This window comes from Carlito syrichta, unplaced genomic scaffold (assembly GCF_000164805.1).
Source record: "Carlito syrichta isolate Samal-C Ts95f unplaced genomic scaffold, Tarsius_syrichta-2.0.1 Scaffold301817, whole genome shotgun sequence".
In the NCBI taxonomy this organism is placed as follows: Eukaryota; Metazoa; Chordata; class Mammalia; order Primates; family Tarsiidae; genus Carlito; species Carlito syrichta.
Window position 1 is genome coordinate 78,412 of NW_007245913.1, and position 24,907 is coordinate 103,318.

At 39.4% G+C, this 24,907-nt stretch overlaps 2 protein-coding genes across 5 annotated transcripts in view; one reads left to right on the top strand and one right to left on the bottom strand.

Moving 5' to 3' along the window:
• IARS2 (isoleucyl-tRNA synthetase 2, mitochondrial) overlaps positions 1 to 9,207 on the bottom strand; it is a 45,487-nt gene extending 36,280 nt beyond the window's left edge. Inside the window, exons 1-3 of the mRNA XM_008055304.1 lie at positions 8,811 to 9,207; positions 7,446 to 7,568; positions 1,143 to 1,302 (exon numbers count right to left, since the gene is read on the bottom strand). Coding sequence (XP_008053495.1) covers positions 1,143 to 1,302; positions 7,446 to 7,568; positions 8,811 to 9,077 — 550 coding nt within the window. The 5' untranslated portion in view covers positions 9,078 to 9,207. The remainder of the gene's footprint in view (positions 1 to 1,142; positions 1,303 to 7,445; positions 7,569 to 8,810) is intronic.
• A 3,301-nt stretch (positions 9,208 to 12,508) lies between these two features.
• BPNT1 (3'(2'), 5'-bisphosphate nucleotidase 1) overlaps positions 12,509 to 24,907 on the top strand; it is a 28,656-nt gene continuing 16,257 nt past the window's right edge. Inside the window, exons 1-4 of one of the 4 annotated variants that reach the window (XM_021711020.1) lie at positions 12,509 to 12,681; positions 18,420 to 18,547; positions 23,401 to 23,505; positions 24,504 to 24,611. In XM_021711020.1, the coding sequence (XP_021566695.1) occupies positions 18,428 to 18,547; positions 23,401 to 23,505; positions 24,504 to 24,611 (333 nt within the window). In that variant the 5' untranslated portion in view covers positions 12,509 to 12,681; positions 18,420 to 18,427. Of the gene's footprint in view, positions 12,719 to 18,419; positions 18,548 to 23,400; positions 23,506 to 24,503; positions 24,612 to 24,907 lie in introns of all 4 variants that reach the window. The other 3 variants (XM_021711021.1, XM_008055305.2, XM_008055307.2) reach the window with 3 other exon arrangements.

Consider the following 24,907-nt stretch of genomic DNA (forward strand, 5'->3'; position numbering starts at 1 on the left):
AAAGAAAAAAAGCTTTCGAAATTCAATGAACTCAAATTCTTAAACATGATTTAGCATGTATCTCTCTAAGTACAGGTGCTATATACAGTAAGACTATAAAAATTTTTTAATAATAAGATATAACTTAAAGATTAACAGTGTTCAGAAGAAACCTACAACAAATTCTAAATTTAACTGAAATTTCAAAAGTTAAAATTTTTATTTTTGTCTTCTGTATTTACCAGACTTTATACAATGACTTGACATTTAAGAAAAATAAACTAGAAAAGTTAATTCTAATTTTTTTTTAATTTAAAAAAAGAGAATAACTTTCATTTCATTATACATAAATTAAGCAGAATATCAAATCTAAGCCAATTAAAATATGTTTCACGAGAAAGTAAAAAAAAAGAAAGAAAATCACAATCATAACCAAATATATAATTGTATAACATATAAGATTCCTCCCTGGCTCAGTCTACTAAAAGAAAGGATCAAACAAGAGAATAGTTTTAGATATATGTATTTTATAATTTATTTCTAGTTTAGTGCCTAAAATGAGTCAACAAACTCTAACCAGCAGAGTTTTTAAAAACTGCCAAAATAATAGTTTCATAAACCATGAACACTAAAAAACCGCAATTGGAAATGCTCACAAAGTCTTTCATTCAATATCTAAACGTAAGTTCTCACAGAAATCAATTAAACCAAATCTGAATTTTCTGTGACACAAGTGTGTTATAATACATGCCGTTATAAACAAAACAGAAGTTTCCTTTTAAACCCCTTAACTAGGCCAGTCTCGGTGGCTCAGCCTGTAATCCCGCGCCATTGGGAGGCTGAGGTGAGTGGACTACCTGAGCCCGTGGGTTCGAGACCCGCCTGGGCAAGCGAGACCTCATCTCTACAATAAATTAAAAAAAAAAAAATTAGCTGGGCATGGTAGCGCGTGCCTGTAGTCCCAGCTACTTGGAAGGCTGAGGCAGAAGGATCGCCAGATCCAGCAGATTGAGGCTGCGGTGGCCAGGAGCGGCCACTGGACTCCAGGCTGGGCGACAGAGTGAGACTCCAACTCAAAAAAAAAAAAAGCAAATAAAACCCCTTAACTTTTCCAAGGAAACTAGGTGTTTACAAATTATCATTTTAAGACAGAGATTATTTACCTTTCTGTCTAATTTCCATAGCTGAAAGATTCTGAGCTTTCCCACCAAGTTCTGATAATACTTTTATTTCAATGGGCAAACCATGACAATCCCAGCCAGGCACAAAATGTATTTTGGAACCACTCATCATATGGTATCGATTGGCTATGTCTTTCAAAATCTGCAAAGATAAAATAATAATCATTACTCATACATAAAGCATGTGGTCTACAATTCATTCATTCATTCATTCATTCATTCATTTATTTATTTAGAGTTGGAGTCTCACTCTGTCGCCCAGACGGGAGTACAGTGGCCACTCCCGGCCACCGCAGCCTCGACCTGCTGGGCTCTGGCGATCCTTCCGCCTCAGCCTTCCAAGTAGCCGGAATTACAGGCATGCGCTACCACGCCCGGCTGATTTTTTGATTTATTGTAGAGATGAGGTCTCACTGCCCAGGCGGGTCTCGAACCCGCAGACTCAGGTAATCCACTCACCTCAGCCTCCCAAAGGCGCGGGATTACAGGCTGAGCCACCGAGCCTGGCTGTGGTCTACAATTTATATTCTTTTATTAATTTAACATTATTTTAAAAAACTGAGAAAGCCCAAACTGAAAAGATATTATATAACCTATTAAATGTACTAACTCAAATGCTGCATAAACACAGAAACAACAAATATTTAAGTTTTTTAAATGCCATTAATTCCCCCAAAGGAAATCAAAGAAATTTCAAAGAGAAAAACACTATGCCCAAAATTATAAACTTGTTTATGAACTTAAAGAAAAAAATTTTAAAAGCCCAAAACTTTTAAAGAATTATTTTGATCTGATAAAAACCAGAGTACACAGAAGTCAACTATCCACACACAGTGGGTCATGCCTATAATCCCAGCATTTTGGGAGGCCAAGATGAGAGGACTTGCCTGAGCCCAGGGGAGCAAAACAAACCTCGGCAACTAGGCAAGACCTCGTCTCTACAATAAATTAAAAAATTAGGTGGGCATGGTGATGCATACCTGTAGTCCCAGCTACTCGAAAGGCTGAAGAAGGATCTCCTGAGCCCAGCAGGTCAGGGTGCAGTGGCCATGAGCATGCCACTGCACTCCGGCCTCGGCAAGAGCATGAGACTCTGACCCAAAAAAATGAATAAATAAATAATAAAAACCCAAATAAGTTAACTAGAAATTTGTTTTACTCTTATGAAAAAAATATTAACACAAATTATTCAGTATTATTTATATTTAGATAAGATATATTATAGAATGATTACAGAATTGATAATGCACTCAGAGAATGGAATATTGGGGTTAACTTTTTCTGTCATTGACAAAAATTCTTACTAAAACAGTAGACCTCTTCAATAGGTATAGTCCTATAACTGAATGGGGAAATCATAGGCAAAACATAGATTTGACTCCAAGTTCAGTTTCCTTCTTTCCAACAGGAAATAGTGCTCTGACTACTAGCCCAGTAGTCCACAAAATAATTTCCTCCTTTACACACCTACCAAAAGTAGAAAAGATATCACACATTCCTCCCATCCCTTCTCCCTTTTAAAAACTCTAATTTCAAACTTTTAACCAAAAGACAAGCAGGAGCCTTTGGATCTGGGTGGTAGTCACATGAGAAAAATTTGTCTAGCTATCTATTCTTAAGATTTGTCCACCTTACTCCAGGTATATCATTTAAATCAATCAATATACAAATAATCTCCTTTCCACTTATCTCTACTGGGTTCCCTATAAAACATAAGCTCCGTGAAATCAGAGATCATCTGTTCTGGTGAATTCTAGCATGTAGAATGATGTTTGACACCATTCAACAAATATCTATGAAATAGGCTGGGCTCAGTGGCTCACATCTATAATCCTGGCACTTTGGGAGGCTAAAGTAAGAGGATTGCTTGAGCCCAAGAATTCAAGATCAGTCTAGGTGATATAACAAGACCTCATCTCTACAAAAAAAACAAAAGATTAGCTGAGTGTGATGTAGTCCCAGTTACTCAGGAGGTTGAAGCGGGAGATTCCTTAAGCCCAGGAGTTCGAGGCTATGGTAAGCCATGACGATGACACTGCACTCCAGCCTGGGCAACAGAGTGAGACCCTAACTCAAAAAAGAAAAAAGGTCAGGCACAGTGGCTTGTGTCTGTAATCCCTGCACCTTGAGAGGCTAAGTAGGAGAATCGCTTGAGTCCAGGAGCTTGAGACCAGCTCGGTCAACACAGCAAGACCTTGTCTCCATAAAATTTTTAAAAAAATAAATAAATGGACAAAAGAGATATTGCACCAAAGAGGAGCAACAGATGGCAAATAAATATTTCGAAAGATGTATATCATTAGCTATTAAGGAAATGAAATGAAAACCACAATGAGATGTCACTACACACCTATCATAATGGCTAAGATAGTGACAACTCCAAATGCTAGCAAGAAGGGAGAGAAGCCAGATCATTCATACATTACAAATAAGAATGTAAAATGGTACAGTCACGCAGGAAACCATGTAGCATTTTCTTAAAAAATTAAACATGCAACTACCATACAACTCAGAAACTGCAGTCTTAGGTATTTATTCCAAAGAAATAAAATTTACATTCCCAAAAAATCTTTTATATAAATGTTTACTGCAGCTTTATCCATAACAACCTCAAACTGGAAATAACTCAGATGTACTTCCACAAGTTAATGGTTACACAAATGGTGGTATATCCATACCATGGAATATCATTCAGCAACAAAAAAGAATGAAACTACTGAAACACTCAACAACTTGGACGACTCTCAAGAGAATTATGGCGAGTGAATAAAAAGTCGATTCCAAAGGTAATGAACCATATGATTTCAGCATTCTTAAATGATAAAAATACAGAAATAGAGAATATATTTGAAAGGGGTTGAGGCTGGGTGTGATGGCTCAAGCCTATAATCCCAGCACCTTGGGAGGCCGAGGAAAGAGGATTGCCTGAGCCCATGGGTTCAAGACCAGCCTGGGCAACATGGTGAGACCTCGTCTCTACAATAAGTCAAAAAAATTAGTTGGGTATGGTAGAGCACACCTATAGTTCCGGCTACTTGGAAGGCAGAGGCGGAAGTATCACCTGAGCTCAGCAGGCCGAGGCTGCGGTGGCTGGGAGCGTGCCACGTCACTCCAACCTGGGTGAGACACAGAGTGAGACTCCAACTCAAAAAAAAAGAAAAAAGAAAAAAAGGGGTTGAAAGGGGTTAAGAGAAGAGTGGGGGCAAGAAGAAAATGGGAGTGGCTATAAGGCTATAAAAAGGACAACAGGAGGGATTCTTGTGGTGACAGAGAGGTTTGGTATCTTGATTGTATCAATGTCAATATTCTAGTTGTGATATTGTTCTGCAAGATGTTACCAATGAGGAAAACTGGGTAAAATGTACAAGAAAACTGGGTAAAATGTACAATGTATTATTTCTTAAAATTGTGTATGAATTTATACCTTGAATATAAAGTTTAATTAAATTTTTAATGAAATTGTTACCTAATACCATACACTAAAATAAATTCAAGCACTTCAATTTTCCCACAAAAATATATAAATAAGCCGGGGTGGGTGGCTTAGCCTGTAATCCCGTGCCTTTGGGAGGCTGAGGTGAGTGGATTGCCTGAGCCCGCAGGTTTGAGACCCGCCTGGGCAGCGAGACCTCATCTCTACAATAAATAAAAAATCAGCCGGGCGTGGTAGTACATGCCTGTAATTCCGGCTACTTGGAAGGCTGAGGCGGAAGGATCGCTGGAGCCCAGCAGGTCAAGGCTGCGGTGGCCGGGAGTGGCCACTGCACTCCAGTCTGGGCGACAGAGTGAGACTCCAACTCAAAAAAATAAATAAATAAATAAATAACAATTAAAAAAAAAATTATATATATATATATATATATATATATATAAATAAATGCCTTTTGGCCATCTGATGTAATATGTCCAATAATTAAAAAATAACTATCAAGCAGCAGAGCATAGTTTAGCAACTATGGAAGCAAAAAACAATATTAAGGAATGTGCAAGAAGTATAATGTATCCCAAAATTTTAGAAGTTTTCAATACAATTTACTGCTTAATGCAATATGTAATACATAGCACATATCACTGCCACTCTAACAGCAGTAATGACACATTCAGTTATATTTCTGGTTTTGAAAGTACAGATGTCCAAGGTCACTTCCTTTCCAAAACTTCCACTGAAATAAATATAAAGATCTGAAGAATGAATGAACAGATTATGGTATATTCTCTCAATGAAATGCTACTAAGCAAATAAAAAAGAATCAATTATTGATACCTAAAACAAAATGGATCTCTAAAATACTACCTTGAGAGAAGTCAGACATAAAAGAATATATATGGTATGATTTCACTTATATGAAATTTTAGAATAGGCAAAAAATCTCCAGCAATAGAAACAAAGAGAATGGTTGTCTAAGGAGGGAAGTCAGATGGGAATAAGAGATTGACTTCAAAGGTGCATGAAGGGAAAAACTCCTGTGGTAACAGAATTATCTTCTATATCTTGCACTGGGAAGTGGTTATAACAACAGATGTTTAAAACTGTCAGAATTCACCAAACAGAGTAATTTAAGGCTTATGCATTTTACTTTACGTTATTCTAAAAAAAAAAAAACAACAACAACAAAAAAACAGAGAACAGTAAACAAATAACATATTACTTCAGTACTACTCAGGATGCCAATCTCCATCCAGATAAGGAGCCTTACACCATATTGTGAATCAACACTGTGCTTCCTTCACTGAGAACGTCTTGCTACAAAAATAATTTCAGCTGAACTAAACCGTATGCTTAGTAACAAAGTTGACTTATTGTGGAGGTTCCATATTACAACACAGGCAGACCTGTAATATAAAATTTGCTATCAGCAGTCATTCCGTCAGCCTGTGGGAAAAGGGAGAAAGGAAAGATAGAGCTTGGAGTAAAGCTTAAACTTGAAAATTCCTTTTATTCCTTTTAAATTCAAAGACAATTTGTATTTCATTTCATAATATATGTTATGAACTGAATGTCTGTGTCTTCCTCTGCCAAATTCATATGTTGAAGCCCTAACCCCCATTTCATGGTATTTGGAGATGGACACTTGTGAAATAATTAGGGCTAGAAGAGGTCATGAGGATAAGACTTTCATGATGAGATTAGTACCCTTATAAAAAGAGAGAAAGAGAGAAAAATCTCTCTTTACCATGTGAGGAGCCATTTCCAAGCCAGTAAGAGAGCCAAGATCAGTGGCTTCCTTGACCTTGGATTTCCCAATCTCCAGAAAATAAGATTTCTCTTGTTATGCCACTCAGTCTGTGGTATTTCATGACAGCAGCCTGAGCAGACTGAAAGAATTCATGTTTTAATATAAAAATGTTTCGAATTACTTGCTAAATATCTTTTTTTCTTCCAAATTACAAGTAAAATTGATATTATGGGAAGATATACCATATGTACGCTGGTTGGAAAAGTAAAATCCAAGATCAGGGTCTCAGGCTGGGTGCCATAGCTCACACCTGTAATCCCAGCACTTTGAGAGTCCAAGGCAGGATGATCACGTGAGACTAGCCTAGGTAACAATGCAAGACAAAAGAATTTAAAAAACTAGCCAGATGTGGTGATACACACCTATAGTACTAGCTATTCAAGAGGCCGAGGAGGGAGGACTGCTTGAGCCCGGACGGCAAGCCATTACTGCACCGCTGTACTCCAGACTAAGTGAGACTCATAACACTGGGGTCTCATACTGCTTTAAATGAATCAGTCACATCCCTGCCTTCTATCTTAAACAGAAAAACAAAATTTAATTTATGAAAATACTAAAATATATCTATTGTAAATACTGAATAATGTATAGAAAAATACAAGAAAAATATTACACGTCAGTTTGTCTATGAATGAGCACTTCTCAAGGCGTCTTATAACTCCCTGCAAGTACAAGACTATAATAGATAAAAGGGAAAACAATTCTCCCCTGACTAGAGCATAAGGACAAGACATATCTTTATTCTGTTCACTACTATTCCCAAAGTCTAGAACAATACCTGGCACATAGTGGGTACCTGATAGCTATGCACTGAATAAAATTATATTTCCTAATATGTAAAATAACAATCAGCTCAAAGCAAATATCAACAGTGTTATTTTTCCCACAGTACCAAAATTGTTTATTGCTGCTTTCTATGAAAATAGCAATAAACAGTTTTATATGCCAATGTAAATTTGCATAACTATCATACAATGAGAATACACTCTTTTTACAAGCGTACATATAAGCATTTTCTTTCAAGTCTTATAACCTAAATTATAATTACCTTATTTAAAGCATGTCCAACATGAGGGTCACCATTTGCATACGGAGGTCCATCATGAAGGCAAAATTCTGTCTTAACTTTTCTTTCTCTTTGCCATGAATAAAGTTCTGAAAATCCACATTTCTGTTTGAAAAGAACAATGTCTAAGCATCATACAAATACAGACTCCTGAAACTTACCATAAATAACAGCCTACGATTCCTTATTTCTTATCCCATTCCTATCTATTTAACTCTGAAATACAAGGTGAGGTTTCTGAAATGCACATCCACGTATTCTTCCCCTAAAACCTTTCAATGGTTTCCCCTATAGACTTCAGATTGAAGTCTAAACTCTTCATATTGTATGCAGGACCCTACATAGGTGTAGTACCACTGAATTCTTGGGCAGTCTCTCGGGATTTATCATACCTCATTTTCACTCCTGCCCTGTGAAGGACCTGCAGATCCCTCATCCACTCATTCTTGCTATTCTTTGCCCTCAACACTTATCATTCCTCAAATCTGGGAACAACACTCATTGCAATCTCACTCCCTTTCCCTCACTTGTGTGACCTTGACCAACTCACTGTGCACTGATGGGCCTGTTTCCTCATCTGAAAAAAAAGGTTAATAATATCCATCTTACCGGGCTAGTGTGAAGATTAAACGAGAAAACGTGAAACTGTCATTCTGCATGGCATACAGAAGATAATGAATAAATATACTTAAAAAAATCAGATGGCCAAAACAGGCTGTGAATTTTGAACCGTAGTAACTGTCATAAAAATATTTAGGCTAAGCATATTTATTTAACCAATATTTCCAGAATATCCGGGATTTTAAAGGACTAGAGAATTACAGAAGCTAACAAGAAAATCTCTGCCCTAGAAAGCTCAGTCTAATACAGGAGACAGACGCACCTACGAAGGGGACTCAGAGAAAGTATCGCTACTTTATCTTTCAAAAAAGTCATAATTCCAACTAGGGACCTAGGGATCCAACAAAGGTGGGCTTCAACTTCCCCTTATTCCTTACAGTTGAATTTTTATTTACATGTGCACATGTTAATTTAACTTTTACTCGTCACCAGAAAAGTGTCCTAAGTTCATTTGTTTTACCTATGCTAGAAATGGGACGTATATTCGATGCATGCTGGTACCTGGGCTAGCGTCCCCCTTAATATCCAGCTCCAGAACCTGCTAACTCAGAGGAACTCATCTAGAGATTTCTTCCCTTAGGTTTTCAGCCAATAAAACCAGTGGGAAGCGGACGATTCCCATGGATCTGGTCGCAACATCCCGCCCGCTCGGATGTGGATGGCAGAGGTGTGGCTCCCGCGGAACCCGTTCCCCGGGCCGGGGCGGGCCTCCCTCTGGGGCCCTACCTGCTGGATCTCCAGCTCCGTCTCCGGCTGCTGGCGGCCCAGGAGCTTCATAGGGAAGCTGGTCTGCGGCAGCAGCACCGTGTCCCGATACCTGCCACTATTGGAGCTGGGCAGCTGGTTACTGGCCCCGGTGACCGGCCGCACCAGAAGCCTGTCTGTCGTCCCGAGCCATCCCGAGCGACGCGGAAGGCGGGGCGGCCCCCACACACCCCGGGCCACGGCCAGGGCCGCCGTCCCCGGCCCGCGAGGGCGCAGCGCCCAGCGCATGGCGGAGCAAGCCGGACCACCGACTGAGCACGGAGGCCTTGGCTCCCGCCCCGATGCTGCGAGGACTCCCCCGCGCCCCCCGCCCAAAAAAACTTGCGAGCCGTGGAAGAGGGCGCACGCGCTTAGGAGACGGAAGAGGCGGAGAGGCAGCCGGGGGCGCGGCCTTCGCGGAGCCGGCGCTGACAGAACAACCTCCGGGTCTTCGCTGCAGCCGTCGGGAGGCGGGGCCGGCTCCAAGGGCCGGGGAAGGGTGTGGCTCGTATTCTAATCACACTGCCCTGCTTCTTAAATATATACGGGAGTGCCCCCCAAAATGTATACACTTTTTAAGCCGTGTTAACTATGTATTACTTTCAGTTCGCCATAATCAGAAGTGTCAGCACCTCTTGTAATTGCAGAAGTCAACCGTGACTTGTATTCATCTTTTATCAGAATATTTTGAGTATTAATATTTTAATAGTATTTTTTCTTTCTTAAAGTGTGTATGCATTTTTTGGCACTTTCTGTATTTTCTTTATGTAACACAACATATGATTGTATCACTTCAACATGTGGTCAATGAAAAGTTATTAAGATATATTATATATTACTTTCTTCCACTTCATTCAAAATCTTCGAAGTTTGATATGTAGTTTACACATGCAATTTTTCTTCCAACAGATTAGAGCAAAAATTTAGTCTGATAACAGTGTTTGGGATAGTGTGCAAAAGTAGATTGTTGGTATGTACCATCTTTTTTTTTGAGTTGGAGTCCCACTCTGTCGTCCAGACTGGAGTGCAGTGGCAGGCTCCCGGCCACCACAGCCTCTACCTGCTGGGCTCCGGCGATCCTTCCGCCTCAGTCTTCCAAGTAGCTGGAACTACAGGCGTGCACTATCACGCCCAGCTAAGTTTTGCTTTATTGAGGTCTCGCCTAGTTGCTCGGGCTGGTCTCGAACCCGCAGACTCAGGCAATCCGCTCAACTCCGCCTCCCAAAGTGCTGGGATTAAAAACTGAGCCACCGAGCCCGGCCTGTACCATGTTTTTGAATGGCAATTTAGCAATATCTACCACCATTTAAAATGCTCTTCGCCTTTGACCCACAGTTTCATATCTGGGATCTATCCTACAGCTATAGTCTTACAATAGCATAAAGATGTATTCATATAGAAACTCGCCTAACCAACCTTTACCTAAGAACTTGCTGAATTCAACTATTCTCTATTTCCTTGTAAAACCTGTGAAAGACTACACTTCTCCTAGGAGTAGGAGAAGGCTACTCTCTAGGTTGACTGCAGATTTTTCTTCCCACTTGTTCAGCTGTATGCTTTAAGTGTGTTGTGTTTGTCCTTATTCATGCCAGTTGTACTTGTTATATCACATAGTAAAAACCAATGTGTGATTAAAGTAATACCATCTACGTTATATGTAAATACCCTTTCCCCAAACAGGTCTGACTTAACTCACCGGGTTATTGTGAAAATCAAATGAGACTATGTAAGTAAAATCAAATGAGATTGTGTGAGATTGTGTGATAGCCATTTGTTGACAGTGCTTTGTGGTGAGTTCTTAAAAAACAGAAATCATGGTTTGTTTGAGAGCTACAGAACAGCACACAGAAGCAAACTGAAACAAATGAAAAATTGTCCATTATCACTCTGGCAAAATAACACAATAAATTTTTAGTGCAAAAGGCATTGTTTTTATGAAAACTAAGCTGAAAGTTCTGAGGAGTCCAGTAAAGGCATGTTGTTAAAAACCAAAAGCAAAAAAACCCTTCTGTTAACTTAAGTCAACTAAAACAAGTATAATTATGGGGAAAACACCGCAAAAATCTGTAAGGATTATGTGCTTAGAGCTTTCTTAAGTGTCTAAAACCCAAAATTGGAATGATGCATTATTGCTGTGCTTTATCAGGAGAGAGAGAGCAGAACTCCAATATGAGGACCCACACTCTAAGAAAAGGCTTGGACATGTTTGCATCTTTCTAAAATTAAGCATATACTCACAAGTTCCTTATTTAATCTTAGAGTGTTTAAAAAATAAAGTGATGCCTTTATCAATATAAAGGATATCTTTAACCAAATGACTTTTGGCTCCCTTTAATAACTTTTTTTGCCCTGAATTGTACAATAAGATAGTGGGTTTGGTTTTCTAATCAGTTGAAGAATTTGTATTTAAATGAATGGGTTCAGCTGGGCATGGTTGTTTATGTCTGTAATTCCAGTACTTTGGGAGGCCAAGTCAGGAGGACTGCTTGAGCCCAGGTATTCCAGACCAGCCTGGGCAGCATAGTGAGACCTTGTCTCAAAAAAAAAAAAAAAAAAAAAGTTGGGCATGGTGTCATGTGCCTGTAGTCCTAGCTACTCATGAGGTGGGAAGATTGCCTGAGCCCAGGTGGTTCAGGCTGCAGTGATCCATGATCCTGCCACTGCACTCCAGCCTTGGTGACAGAGTGAGACTCTGACTCAAAAAAAGAAATCGTTGCCTACTCACTTTATCATCACATATCACTTCCCTAAACCCCTTGCACACATAAACACAGGTACAAAAAATGTGCTCCTTAAATATATGGTGAATGCCTAAATAAATTTAGATTTTTAAAAAATGTTTGGCTTTGCTTGTTTTTACTTTTAGCAGGACAATGAAAGTAATTTAGTAGTTTTTCACCCCTGTGCAAAGTCATTGACATGCCACACCAGGCCAGTAAGAGAGGAAATCTCCCAGGGTTTATAGACAAGCAAACAAAAAGCGCTGAGGGCAGTCGTTCTCAACCTTTTATAGGATACATATATACTTATAAAAACTTAATGGAAGCCTTAAAAAAAAAAATAAGCCAGGCCTGGTGGCTCACGCCTGTAATCTCAGCACTTTGGGAGGCTGAGACGAGAGGATTGCCTGAGTCCAGGGGTTCAAAGCCAGCCTGGGCAACTTGGCAAGATCTCGTCTCTACAATAAATTAAAAACTTAGCGGGACGTGGTGGCGCGCGCCTGTGATTCCATCTACTTGGAAGGCTGAGGCGGAAGTATCGCCTAAGCAGGTCGAGGGTGCGGTGGCCGTGAGCGTGCTGCACTCCAGCCTGGGCGACAGTGAGACTCCAACTCAAAAATAAAAAATAAAAAATAAAAAAAAATAAAAAAACCACCTTTAATACAATTCTGCATACAGTTTTGTTGGTGAAGCCGGTGCACCGATCCCTAGAGGTTCTTAGTTAATTAGTCGCCCTCTTAGAACGCTATCGATAATCCAATGAACATTTTAAAGGAGTAAGCTGTACAAAGTGGACTGGACGACACCGGAAACCAGAACCAACCTTTTAAAAAGGAGACACGCCTTTTGCTTTTACAACAGGTGGCACACACCTGCAGCGAGCTTGCAGAAAACCCGGGGAACTGGATTTTCCCGCTGGGTCGGGATTCTGGAGTGGTCAGCGGGAAGTAGCTGTTCTGCGCTTGCGCCAAATTTCCCGCATGCTCAGTAGCTGAGGCAGGTTTGCGGTGCATCCTCTAACGACCCATTGACTGTGCGAAAGTGCAGGACCGGAAACGTCGTGAGACCTGTGTCTTGAGAGCGCGTTTTCTGTTACTCCTGAAGTGTCTTTGGGCTGACGTTATTCCAGGTGTGTCACGGTAAGTTTCTCCCTTGTCGGTCAGGGCCAGGGTCTTACCCAGATCTGAGTTGTTTCTTTAAAGGATTTATGGCTCGAAAGAGAGAGAAGGAGAGAAAGAAGACGTTTAAGGGAATCAGAATGCCTGTCCAGATATTTTTAGAGACAGGGGTTAGGGGGATGAGAGGGGAGTCTCGCTAAATTTTTCAGGCTGGTCTCGAACTCGTAGCCTCAAGCGATCTTTCCGCCTCTGCCTCCGAAAGTGCTGAGATTACGGGCGTGGGTCACCGCGCCCGTCCAGACCTAGATTCTCGAGTGTCAGCATTTTAATTGTTTTTCTTGCTTTTATTTTCATGCTCCAGGATCTTTTTATAGCTGGGTAACAAGGCAAAGCTAGACATAACCGTTCATTGGTGCACCTAAATTTAGAAACTGCCTTATGCCTAAAATTAAATATAGTTAGAATAGCAAATATTCTCCCAACTGTCATGTCTACGTATTTGTAGGCTTGCATGGTTGATTGGGGTTTTCCTGGACATATAATTGCTGGTGCAAAAGATGTGTACATTTTACTTTTATCAAGGTTCTCCAAACCCTCTTAAGTTTCGCTGCTTTCCATCCTTACTAACAATACTCAGGAACATGTTCCCTCACACGCTTGCAAACCGGAAAAAAATTGTTTTTATCTATACTGATCTTACAAATAGACCATCATTTCTCGTTGTTTTAGTTTGCAATTCTTTCATATTAGTGAAGTTGAGTATTCATGTATTTAGTGACCATTGCTTTTTTTCTGGGAATTGCTTGTTTCCTTCATTTATTTTTCTACTGGATTATTCATATTTTAATTTTTCTTCTTTTTTAAGTTTATTTCTTTATTTTGAAGTTGTGGGGTACAATTCAGGGTTAGGTATACAAATGGTCATTTTGTAGGTAAAGTTTGGGCCTCATTTTGGTCCCCATTTCACCTGGTTTGAGATAGGTACCCTTATTGATGAGGTGTGTCCTCCCCCCCACCCTTGGCAGTTTCCCACTACTGCCAATCCCTTTCTGATAGTTTTTTATTTTTCTTCTTTGAGTCAGGCTCTCACTCTGTCATCCAAGCTGGAGTGTAGTGGCATGCCTCACCAAAACTTTGCCGCCCTGGGCTCATGGCGATCCTTTCAACTCAATGAGCTGGGACAAGTATGTTTCACCATGTCTAGCCAATTATCATTATTATTATTTTTGTACAGACAAGGTCTCAAGGTCTTGCTATGTTGCCCAGGCTCCTGGGCTCAAGCACTCCTCCCACCTCTGCCTCCCAAAGGGCTGAGATGACAAGCATGAGCTACTACGCTTGGCTGGATTAATGATCTTCTATATTCGTACTGATGCATAAGAACCCTTTACAATTTGGCTTATCTGTCTAATATGTGATACAAGTTTTTTTTCTCATTTTGCTATTTATCTGTTTACTTTGTTTATGGCATTTTGACTATGCAGAAGTTTTAATTTTATACAGTCAAATTTATAAATATATCTGTTTATGGACTATTGGTTTTATGCTTGAAAGGCATTTACTGCTGGGTGTGGTGGTTCACACCTGTAATTCCAGCACTTTGGGAGGCAGAGGCAAGAGGACTGCTTGAGCCTAGGAATTCAAGACTAGCCTAGGCAACACAGTGAGACCTCTCTCTACAAAAGTAAAAAAATCAGCTGGGTGTGGTGGCGCACACCTGTAGTCCCAGCTACTAAGGAGGCTGAAGCAGAAGGATCACTTGAGCCCAACTCACACTTGAGGTTGACTGTGGTGAGCCATGACTGTGCCACTCCCTCCTGCCTGGCTGACAGAGTTGGACCCTGACTTTAAAAAAAAGGAGAGGGGTCATTTACCAAGTTTATAAAGTTTTATTTGTTTCCTTGTAATGCTTTATTCTCATACTTTTATGTTTTCATTCTTTATTTTTAAAAACTACTCATTGACCTGGAATATACTGGGTCGATGCATAAGTTTATAGCATTTTTGCTTGCCCATGGAATGCAAATGTCACACGATGGTTGATTGGTCACAGTTCACCACATTTGCCAGTTCTCTGGTTGACTGATGTGGATCATCATGGATTCAAGCATTTCCGTGGTCTTCGTCAAAGCCCGATGGTCCTCCTGGACATGGAGAATCTCAGTGTCCCTCTTTGAAATGACAAAACCATTTTGCTGTACTTTCCCCGATGGCCTTCTCCCTATACACAGCACAGGGAGATGTTCCAAGCCACCTCCATTGCCTTTACTCCTCTGCTAAACAGAAGAATGTATCAGAAATGTTTTTTTCCACTTCGCACTCTATCTTCTTTAGCCCACAAGTAACACTTTCTTCAGTTCTGCAATATGCAAGGCGTATTCACAGGCACAACACTGCCATTCCAAGTGACAAACTAAACAAACTCCCAGCACCACAGTGCTGCCATGCCAAACACAAATATCTCGATGTAAAAAATTGCAAAAAGGAGCCAGGCACGGAGGCTCATGCCTGTCATCCAACACTTTGAGAGGCTGAGTTAGGAGGCTCATTCGAGGTCAAGAGTTCGAGACCAGCAAGTACAACCAAGCGAGACTTGATTTCCAAAAAATTGAAAAATTAGCCAGGCTCATCGTGTATGCCTTTAGTCCTAGCTACTCCAGAGGCTGAGGGGGAGGATCGCCTGGGCTCAGGAGGTTGACATTGCAGTGAGCTATGATCACAGCACTGCACTGCAGCCTGGACTACACAATGAGACCCTGTCTCAAAAATATATATGGCAAAAAAGGATTCAACCTTTTTTTTAAAAGGTTGGCAAGTGTCCTGCCATTTATGCACAACTGGCTTTCCCCCATGATTTGAAATACCACCTTTAGTGTCTTCAGTTCTATTCTGGAATTTATTTAATTTCATTAATTTGTCTCACTAGCCAAACTTTTTTTTTTTTTTTTGAGTTGGAGTCTCACTCTGTCACCCAGGCTGGAATGCAGTAACATGCTCACAGCCACCGCAGCCTTGAACTGCTGCACTTAGTCAATCCTTCCGCTTCAGCCTTTTAAGTAGCTGGAACTACAGGCATGTGCCACCACACCCAGCTAATATTTTTGATTTATTGTATAGATGAGGTCTCGCCATGTTGCCCAGGCTGGTCTCGAACCCATGGGCTCAGGCAGTTCTCTCACCTTGGCCTCGCAAAGTGCTGGGATTACAGACCTGAGCCATGGTGCCCGTCGTGGGTAAAACTTTTTACATTACTATAGTTTTATATCATATTTTGGTAAGTGGTAAAGGGAGTTTTTTTGATTATTGAATTTTTTTAGAATTTGCTCTGTTATTCTCACATTTTTTTGTTTCTAGATGACCTTGAACATTGGCATCAGTTGGCCAAGCTCCAAAAGATAAATAATTTTAAGTATTTGGTCGGGAATTCATCATTCATTCTTAGATCCTAATCCCCATACGATCACCATCTTTAAATGAGGAGAAACGGATCATTTGACTCGTTTTCATCCTCAGAAGTTGATGTTAGATTTAAATAGTAGTTCACATATTATATATGTTTTGTGAAGAAAGAGGTAGACAGAAAAAGCCTGAAAGTTTTTCTTTGGAAGGCAATATCATGAACTTGGCAAATATAAGAGGAAGTAGTTTGGTCATATATGAACCCTGACAAGGCTCAAATACTTGCTTAACTGGCTCAAAAGTAAATAATATCTGTGAGAAGTTATAACACCAACAAACAGTGAGGGAAACTTATCTTTCTTTACAAAAGAAATATATATATTTTTTTGAGTTGGTGTCTCCCTCTGTCGCCCAGGCTGGAGTGCAGTGGCATGCTCACGGCCACCGCAGCCTCGACCCACTGGGCTCCAGCGATCCTTCTGCCTCAGCCTTCCAAGTGGCCGGAACCACAGGCGCGCGCCACCACGCCCTGCTAATTTTTCTTTTATTTATTGTAGAGAAGAGGTCTCGCCAAATTGCCGGGGCTGGTCTTGAACCCACGGGCTCAGGCAATTCACTCGCCTTGTCCTCCCAAAGTGCTGGAATTACAGGCTGAGCCACCGAGCCTGGCCAAAAGAAATATTATATAACAGAAGGACTGACTGGCATACCAATACATAAAATATGGTTAAGACACCTGGGTAGAACAAATTAGTTACTGAAAGATGACTTTTCCAGTGCAGAATAAACCAGATGTATGACTGAATATGGATATAGAGGAGTAGAGGTAAAGCCAACAAAGTATTTGCTGTTTCTCCTGTTTGGTTTTTTTTTTAAATCAGAATGTTCTTGAATTAGCAATAATCACAACTGGCTTATTTCACATATAACACCTAGTATGCCAAGAAAATTAACCTAGCCTAATTATGACATAATAAGATAAATGGAATTCAAATACAGTCATCCTTCAGCATACAGGGAGGATTGTTTCCAGGAACCCTTGGGTACGCCAGTATCTGCACACACTGAAGTCCCACCATTGGCCCTGCAGAGCCCTCATATATGAAACGTTGGTCCTCGTGTACAAATGTTTTACATCCTTTTCTATATGGATTTTGTTGAAGAAACTCCCCAAGTGGACCCGCAGAGTTCAAACCTGTGTTGTCAAGAGTCAACTATATGAAACTCATTTTATTTTCATCTTAATTCCAGACACCTATTAGTCACAGTGTGGTATCCCTTACCTTACATCAATTTCCATTTCATCCTCCTTCTGAAGGGTTTCAAACATTTCATTTGTTTATTGTTTTAGTGATGGTCCATCATTCCTACGAATAGAGTGTGGATGATAGAGAATAGATGTAAAGAGGTTAAAAGGCTCACCAAATCAAATATTCAATCAGAAATTGAAGGTAAAACAATGATTTGCTGGGTCAAGGTTAATAATGTCCTTTATATAATACATACACATACACATACACATACACACACATCCACACACACACACACACATACACGCACACAAGGGGAGACAAAAAAACCTGGAATTTATTTATAAAAAATTGTGTATTCTTACATGTTTAAATGTCAGTCACCTTCAAAGTACTCTTTGTTTGATGCAATACATTTATCAAGATGCTTTTTCCACAGCTAAAACAGTTTTTGAACTCGTCAATTTTGATGGCTTTTAGTGTTAGGATCGTTGATGCCATTTTTTTGTTTCACCTCTTCCACATCTTTCCTTTGAAGACTTTTTTCATCAGAGGAAACCAAAAAAAGGTTGCTGCAGTGAGATTGAGTAAACAGGAAGGGTGAGGCATGGGGGCCATGCCACTTGAACACTCAGCATGCTGTGGGCAGGTGCACTCATAAATCAACCATCATGAAATGGGTGAATAGGTTGAAAGAATCTCAAAAAAAAAAATTCACTGAAGCCAAACACTGCCTCTCACAACAATGCTAGCTGGTACACTGATGCAGATGGGTTCCTAAAACACTTACCTAGGAGGGGAACTGTACTACAAGGGGCCCGTCCTCCAAAAAATTAATTCCATGGTTTTTAGGTTCCCCTCCTCTCCTATGTTTTGAAATGCCTCATCTACAGAGAGAAAGACAATTATAGAATTTACTGAGAGAGTTAATGCTGAAATAGAGTTTTTTCCAAGGCTCTTTTAGTAAATATTGAATAATCTATTCAACTAATGGGAGCAGTCCTAAGTAGGCACTTGATTAATATGTGTTGAATTAAATTCAAGTAAATAAAATCAGTAGTTAGCTTTGCAACTAACAACACGTTTTTCTTGTCTTCTTTTTAGGCCTTATTATGGCTTCCAGGCACACTGTGTTGATGCGGTTGGTAGCTTCAGCGTATTCTATTGCTCAAAAGGCAGGATCGATAGTCAGACGTGTTATTGCTGAAGGAGACCTGGGTATCGTGGAGAAGGTTCTCAAACTCCCATTTTATAACAACTTTATTTTTGTTCCTTAGGGTTTAGTTAAAGGATGTAAAAATTTGGATAAACTTTAATAGTTAAAATAATTATAATTATAGCACCCTTATGGAGACTACAAGACCCTTGGTTCAAATGGGTTCCACTTCTTCTTTGAAAATGACTCCTCAAATTAAAAAAAAAAAAAAGAAAGAAATAAAAGAAAATGACTCCTCAGGCTGGGCCTGGTGGCTCATGCCTATAATCCCAGCACTTTGGGAGGCTGAGTTGAGAGGGTTGCCTGAGCCCACGGTTCGAGACCAGCCTGGACCACTTAGTGAGACCTCATCTCTACAATAAATCAAAAAATTAGCTGGGCATGGTGGCACATGTCTGTTGTTCCAGCTACTTGGAAGGCTGAGGCGGAAGGATCAATTGAGCCCAGCAGGTCGAGGCTGTGGTGGCTGTGAGCATGCCACTATACTCCAGCCTGGGCGAGTAAGACTCTGACTCAAAAAAAAAAAAAGAAGAAAGAAAAGAAAATTACTCCTCTTCCTAAATCCAAGATCTTTATTTGTATAGCTGGGTCCTCTGACTAATATCCAGCCCCAGAGTATTATAATTTAGCTTCAAATCTTAATCTATTTATATGCAAAATCATGCAATTCTTAGTGAATGACATGTTTGCTAAAATCTGGCATTTAAATAAATATTCCTTATACTTTCTCCTTGTAGAAGAGAAGCCCAAAACAAGGTTTTTTGTTCCAATATAGTAATTAAAGACTTAAGTAAATTATCAGAAAGTTTATAGTGATAGTTAATTCTTAAGAGAAATAGCAGGCATGTGTTCCAATTTAAAATACAATCTTAGCCAGGCTTGGTGGCTCAGCCTGTAATCCCACGCCTTGGGAGGCTGAGGTGAGTGGATTGCCTGAGCCCGCGGGTTCAAGACCCACCTGGGCAACTTGGCGAGACCTCATCTCTACAATAAATCAAAAAATTAGTTGGGCATGGTAGCACATGCCTGTAGTTCCAGCTACTTGGAAGGCTGAGGGGGAAGGATCGCTGGAGCTCAGCAAGTCGAGGCTGCGGTGGCCGGGAGCGGCCACTGCACTCCAGTCTGGGCAACTGAGTGAGACTCCAACTCAAAAAAAATAAATAAATAAAATACAATCTTCCATAGGATTTGGTTATTACTTCACATTACGCATTTTTTTTTTTAATTGGAGTCTCACTCCATTGCCCAGGCTAGAGTGCAGTGACATGCTCATGGCCACCCCAGCAGCAACCTGCTGGGCTCAGGCGATTATTCTTCCTCAGCCTTCTAAGTAGCCAGAACTACAGGTGTGCCCTACCTTGCCTGGCTAATTTTTTGACTTATTGTAGAGACAAGGTCTTGCCAAGTTGCCCAGGCTGTTCTCGAACCTGTGGGTTCAGGCAATCCTCTCACCTCGGCCTCCCAAAGTACTGGGATTACAGGCTTGAGCCACCGTACCTGGCCCACATTACAAATTTTAAATGTAAATTTCCATATTTTGACTTTTAATCTTGAAATCCTTATTATAATCTTTAAGATAGATTATACTGTAATTTCTTCCAAGTGAGAAAATTGCAGGATAAGATTTACCATTAGCACTTTAATGATTTAAAATTCTTAAAAGTTGTTACGATAAGAAAAATAAGAGCCATATATATGAGTAAAAAAAACTTAGAAATAAGTTTATGTGAGTTAATTATAAAACATTCAACACAACTGCTTTTAAAAATTAAAAATAACATGGGGCTCAGTGGTTCATGCCTATAATCCCAGCACTTTGGAAGGCAGAAGCAAGGGGATTGCCTGAGCCCAGGGGTTGAAGACCAGCCTGAAAAACATGGCAAGACCTTGTCTCTACATAAATTAAAAAATTAACTGGATATGGTGGCACGCAGCTGTAGTGCCAGCCACTGTAGAAGCCAAGACAGATCACCTAAGCCCAGGAGTTTGAGGCTGTGTTGAGCTGTGAGCGTGCCACTGCACTCCAACCTGGGTGACAGAGTGAGATTCCGATTCAAAATAAATAAATAAAATTAATTTGTATACCTAACCTGAATTGTACCCCACAATTTAAAAATTTTTAATTTAAAAAATGTGTTTTTTACTTTCAATTAAAAAATAAAAAGTAAAAATAAATAAATAAAATTAACATTAACATTAAGAATTAAAATCACAATAAGAACAAGTGAAATAAATCTTCTTTCCTTTTTTTTTTGAGTCAGTCTCACTCTATTGCCCAGGCAGGAGTACCATCATGGCATCATGACTCACCACAGCCTCAACCTCCTGGGCTCAGATGATCCTTCCACCTCATGCTTATAGTGACTGGGACTATAAACATGAGTCACCATGTCTGGCTAAAAAGTTTTTTTTGTAGACATAAGGTCTCACTATGTTGCCTGGGCTGGTCTAGAACGTCTGTGCTCAAGTAGTCCTCCCACATCAACCTCCCAAAGTGCTAGGATTTTAGGCTAGTTACTGTGCCCAGCCCTTTTTTTTTTTTTGATAGATTTATGGGACTCTCATATAGGAACTAGATATAGAATATCTTGATTTTAACAAAACATTTGTTATTTTGTGATTTAAAAAAAGATTCAAGTTATTTATAGTTATATAGGTGACATCTCCCATCCTGAGCCATTATTAGGTATATTCATAACCGAGTGAAAAATATTACCCAGAAATTTAAATTCGTGATTCATTTTCAACCTAGAAAAGGATCATTGTTGGCAGATTGCAGAACACTGCTCTTGACTCTGTACTGTACTCTTTAAATCAGATTTAAAGAATAGTATATGCAGTTTAAAAATGTTATTGAATGTATTGTCTCAAAAATTTGTGGAAGAGGATGATGTAGAAAACACACATCAAATTTTTCATAAGATGAAGCTCAGAAGGCTAGTTAATATATTTGATCACAGAGTAAGTGTTCAAAATAGTTGTAATCTCTAAGACTAGTGGACCAAATCCAACAGGAAATTATAACAGGAATAATATAAGGTTCTATGTTAATGTTAAAGTTATAAGAAATAAATTTGATTTAAATTTCTTTGAGAAAGAGGTTTTAGTTGACCCAGAAATGCTCACTGATAAGCCAACAGTGTAATACAGCTGCTTTCAGAGACTACTGCTCTTACTGTCTTTTTAATAAAATTTTTTCTTTTATGGAAAATAAGAAATGGAAAAAATAGCAAGAAGTAAGAGAAATCTTTCACTGTGCTAACATTGCCAATATTTTAGATCTTTTCCTTTCATATTTTTGTCCTTAGCATCACTTATTTTAAGTTGATTTTATGTTCTGATTACATTACATGTAAACCTTAAAGACTAGAAAGCTAAGGAGTGACAGAGCTATAGTGTCCAAGTTAGAAAAAAAAAATAGTGTTTTTATTGTCCTCTATACTGATCAGGCACTTCTAGTACTTTATATCCATCTGTTAATAGCTTACTTTAAAAAAACAGGGTAAAGTTAGATTATCACACAAGATATGAGTGATGAGGCCTGGTACCATGTTGATAGAAAGAGTACCAAGTATTTATCTTAGAGAAGAAAAGAGTTAGAGTAGCTTTCCTCATATAGTTGAATGACTTTTAATGTCTTTTTTTTTTTTTTGTAGAGCAGTGTTCTACAAACTTCATTGATATATCATTAATCTTCAAATTCAGCAATTCCTTTAAGTAGGTTTATTCAACAGATATTTAGAGAGCAACTACTGTGGGCCAGGCACAGTTCTTAGAGAATAAAACTCCTTTGTGGAGCCTACATTCTTACAGAATAGTACTTTGCACTGAGGTAACCAGAAAACTTCAGTGAGGCATAAAAGAGTTTGCTTTTCATGATCACTCCTTATCTCATTGCAAAATATTGTTAAAATTCTACTATTAATATAATCTGTAGATCCACTTAACCAAGCATATATAAATTGCAACATGTCATAATAAAGGAGGTTGTAGCTGTCAATTTCAAAATTTTCCATTGTCTTTCACTGGCTTGACTATCTGACATATGGATTGAGTGAGGGTGCCATAGGTGAGTCAAATATTAAATATTGCTGCAGTTCATTTTCATGTTTTTTGTTTGTTTGAATTGGAGTCTCACTCTGTTTCCCAGGCTGGAGTGCAGTGGCTCACTCACAACCACCACAGCATCAACCTGCTGGGTTCAGTTGATCCTTCTACCTCAGTCTTCCAAGTAGCTGGAACCACAGGTGTGTGCTACCACACCCAGCTAAGTTTTTGATTTATTGTAGGGACAAGGTCTCGCCAAGTTGCCCAGGATGGTCTCAAACCCCTGGGCTTGGACAGTCCTCTCACCTTAGCCTCCCACAGTGCTGGGATTACAGGCATAAGCCACTGTGCCTGGCTCATTTTCATGTTTTTTATATTTTAGAAATCGGAATTATTTTTATACACCAATGAATTGTCTTAAGAACCTCTTGCATTATTAGGATTAGTAAGGGGAGGCTATAGAAGTATCCATTTAAGGAACACCTTTTAAATAATGAAAATATGACATTTAGCTTTGCTTTGGAAAGTTATAAATATCCTATCTCTTAACCTGTTTAAGCAAAATATTGATGTCTAGAGATAAGGAATTTCTGAAACAGTGAAGATGTTCTAAGTTATTTGAAAAACTCCTTTTCAAACTTTCAAACTTTAACCACTATTAATCCTTTGAAAAAAACTAAGCTAGTTGACTCATTTGGTGTTAAATTTTGCGAATCTAAAAACTGATAGCGTCATCTAAATTATATAGATACTCATGCACAAGAAATGAGAGGACAACTTTTTTCACAATAATTCTGCTAAAATTTACATTCTTTGTTACAGACCTGTGCAACAGACTTGCAGACCAAAGCTGACCGATTGGTACAGATGAGCATATGTTCTTCACTGGCACGGAAATTTCCCAAACTAACAATTATAGGAGAAGAGGTAAGAGTTTGTCAGAGCCATTTTTAAAAAATCTCTGTTTACAGTATGGATTTATAATGGACACCTTAATGATTTATATACCACTGTTAGGATTTCAAGCATTATACCTATTATTTTAACCACAAAAATAATTATTGTATTCCTTGAACTAGGAGGAAATATCTGATTTTAAAATATTTTGGTCCATTTCTGGGCCTGATGTCTTAATGCTTGGCCATAGAAGATATACTTATTGTTATAATACCTAACATACAGACTATAAGATGGGCAAAATTCTAGAACTTTGGAATACAATAGGTTTTGTTGTTGTTGTCTGTTTTTAAAATTAGGCTTACTTGCATACTTACCCAAAGACTATAACACTCTGAAAGTGAGGGAATTAATATCTCATGTAATTGAGAGATTAGAAGTATCTGCTGTCAGAGCCACTTCCTTAAATAAATTTATAATACTTAAAATATATATGTATTTTTTGAGTCGGAGTCTCACTCTGTCACCCAGGCTAGAGTACAGTGGCACGCTCAACAGCCACCGCAGCCTCTACCTGCTGGGCTTAGGTGATCCTTCCACTTAGCCTTCCAAGTAACTGGAACTACAGACTCGTGCCATCACGCCCAGCTAATTTCTTGATTTATTATAGAGATGCGGTCTTGCCAAGCTGCCCAGGCTGGTCTTGGACCTGTGGGCTCAGGCCACACTTTCATCTCAGCCTCCCAAAGTACTGATTATAGGCGTGAGCCACCATGCCCAGCCAAAAAATATTTTCTTTTTAAACCCTGTTCAGGGTAATGAAGTTAGGACGATTTCATCAATTTTTATGAGCCATATAGAGTTGTCTTCACAATTTTATTGGGTTTGCTTTTAAAGCTCTAAAAATTAATGGTAAACAGGAAGGACTAGTGAAGACTGAGATGCCACATTTCTTCTGTTGCTGAGACAACGTGTACTCTGTAAACACTAAACAGTTCCAGTGACAGTTGGTGTTATCTCTGCTTTAGGATCTGCCTTCCGAGGACGTGGACCAAGAACTGATTGAAGATGGCCAGTGGGAGGAAATACTGAAGCAACCATGCCCATCACAGTACAGTACTATTAAGGAGGAGGATGTATGACCCATGTTTTTACTTAATTCTCTATTAATCTGTGTTTTTTGACATAGAAAAGGAAATAAAATATTACTATAAGATGAAAAGTTGGGAGTTATAAAATAGGAGCAACCAGAAGGTTGAAATCTTTCAGAGCCAACATAGAAGACTTAAGCAACCCATTAGAGTTCAGTTTCTCATCCTATGGGTTTCTGCTCCACTGTTTTTTTTGGGGGGGGGTGTTTTTTTTTTTTTGGTTTTTTTTGAGTTGGAGTCTCACTTGGTTGCCCAGACTGGAGTGCAGTGGCCGCTCCCGG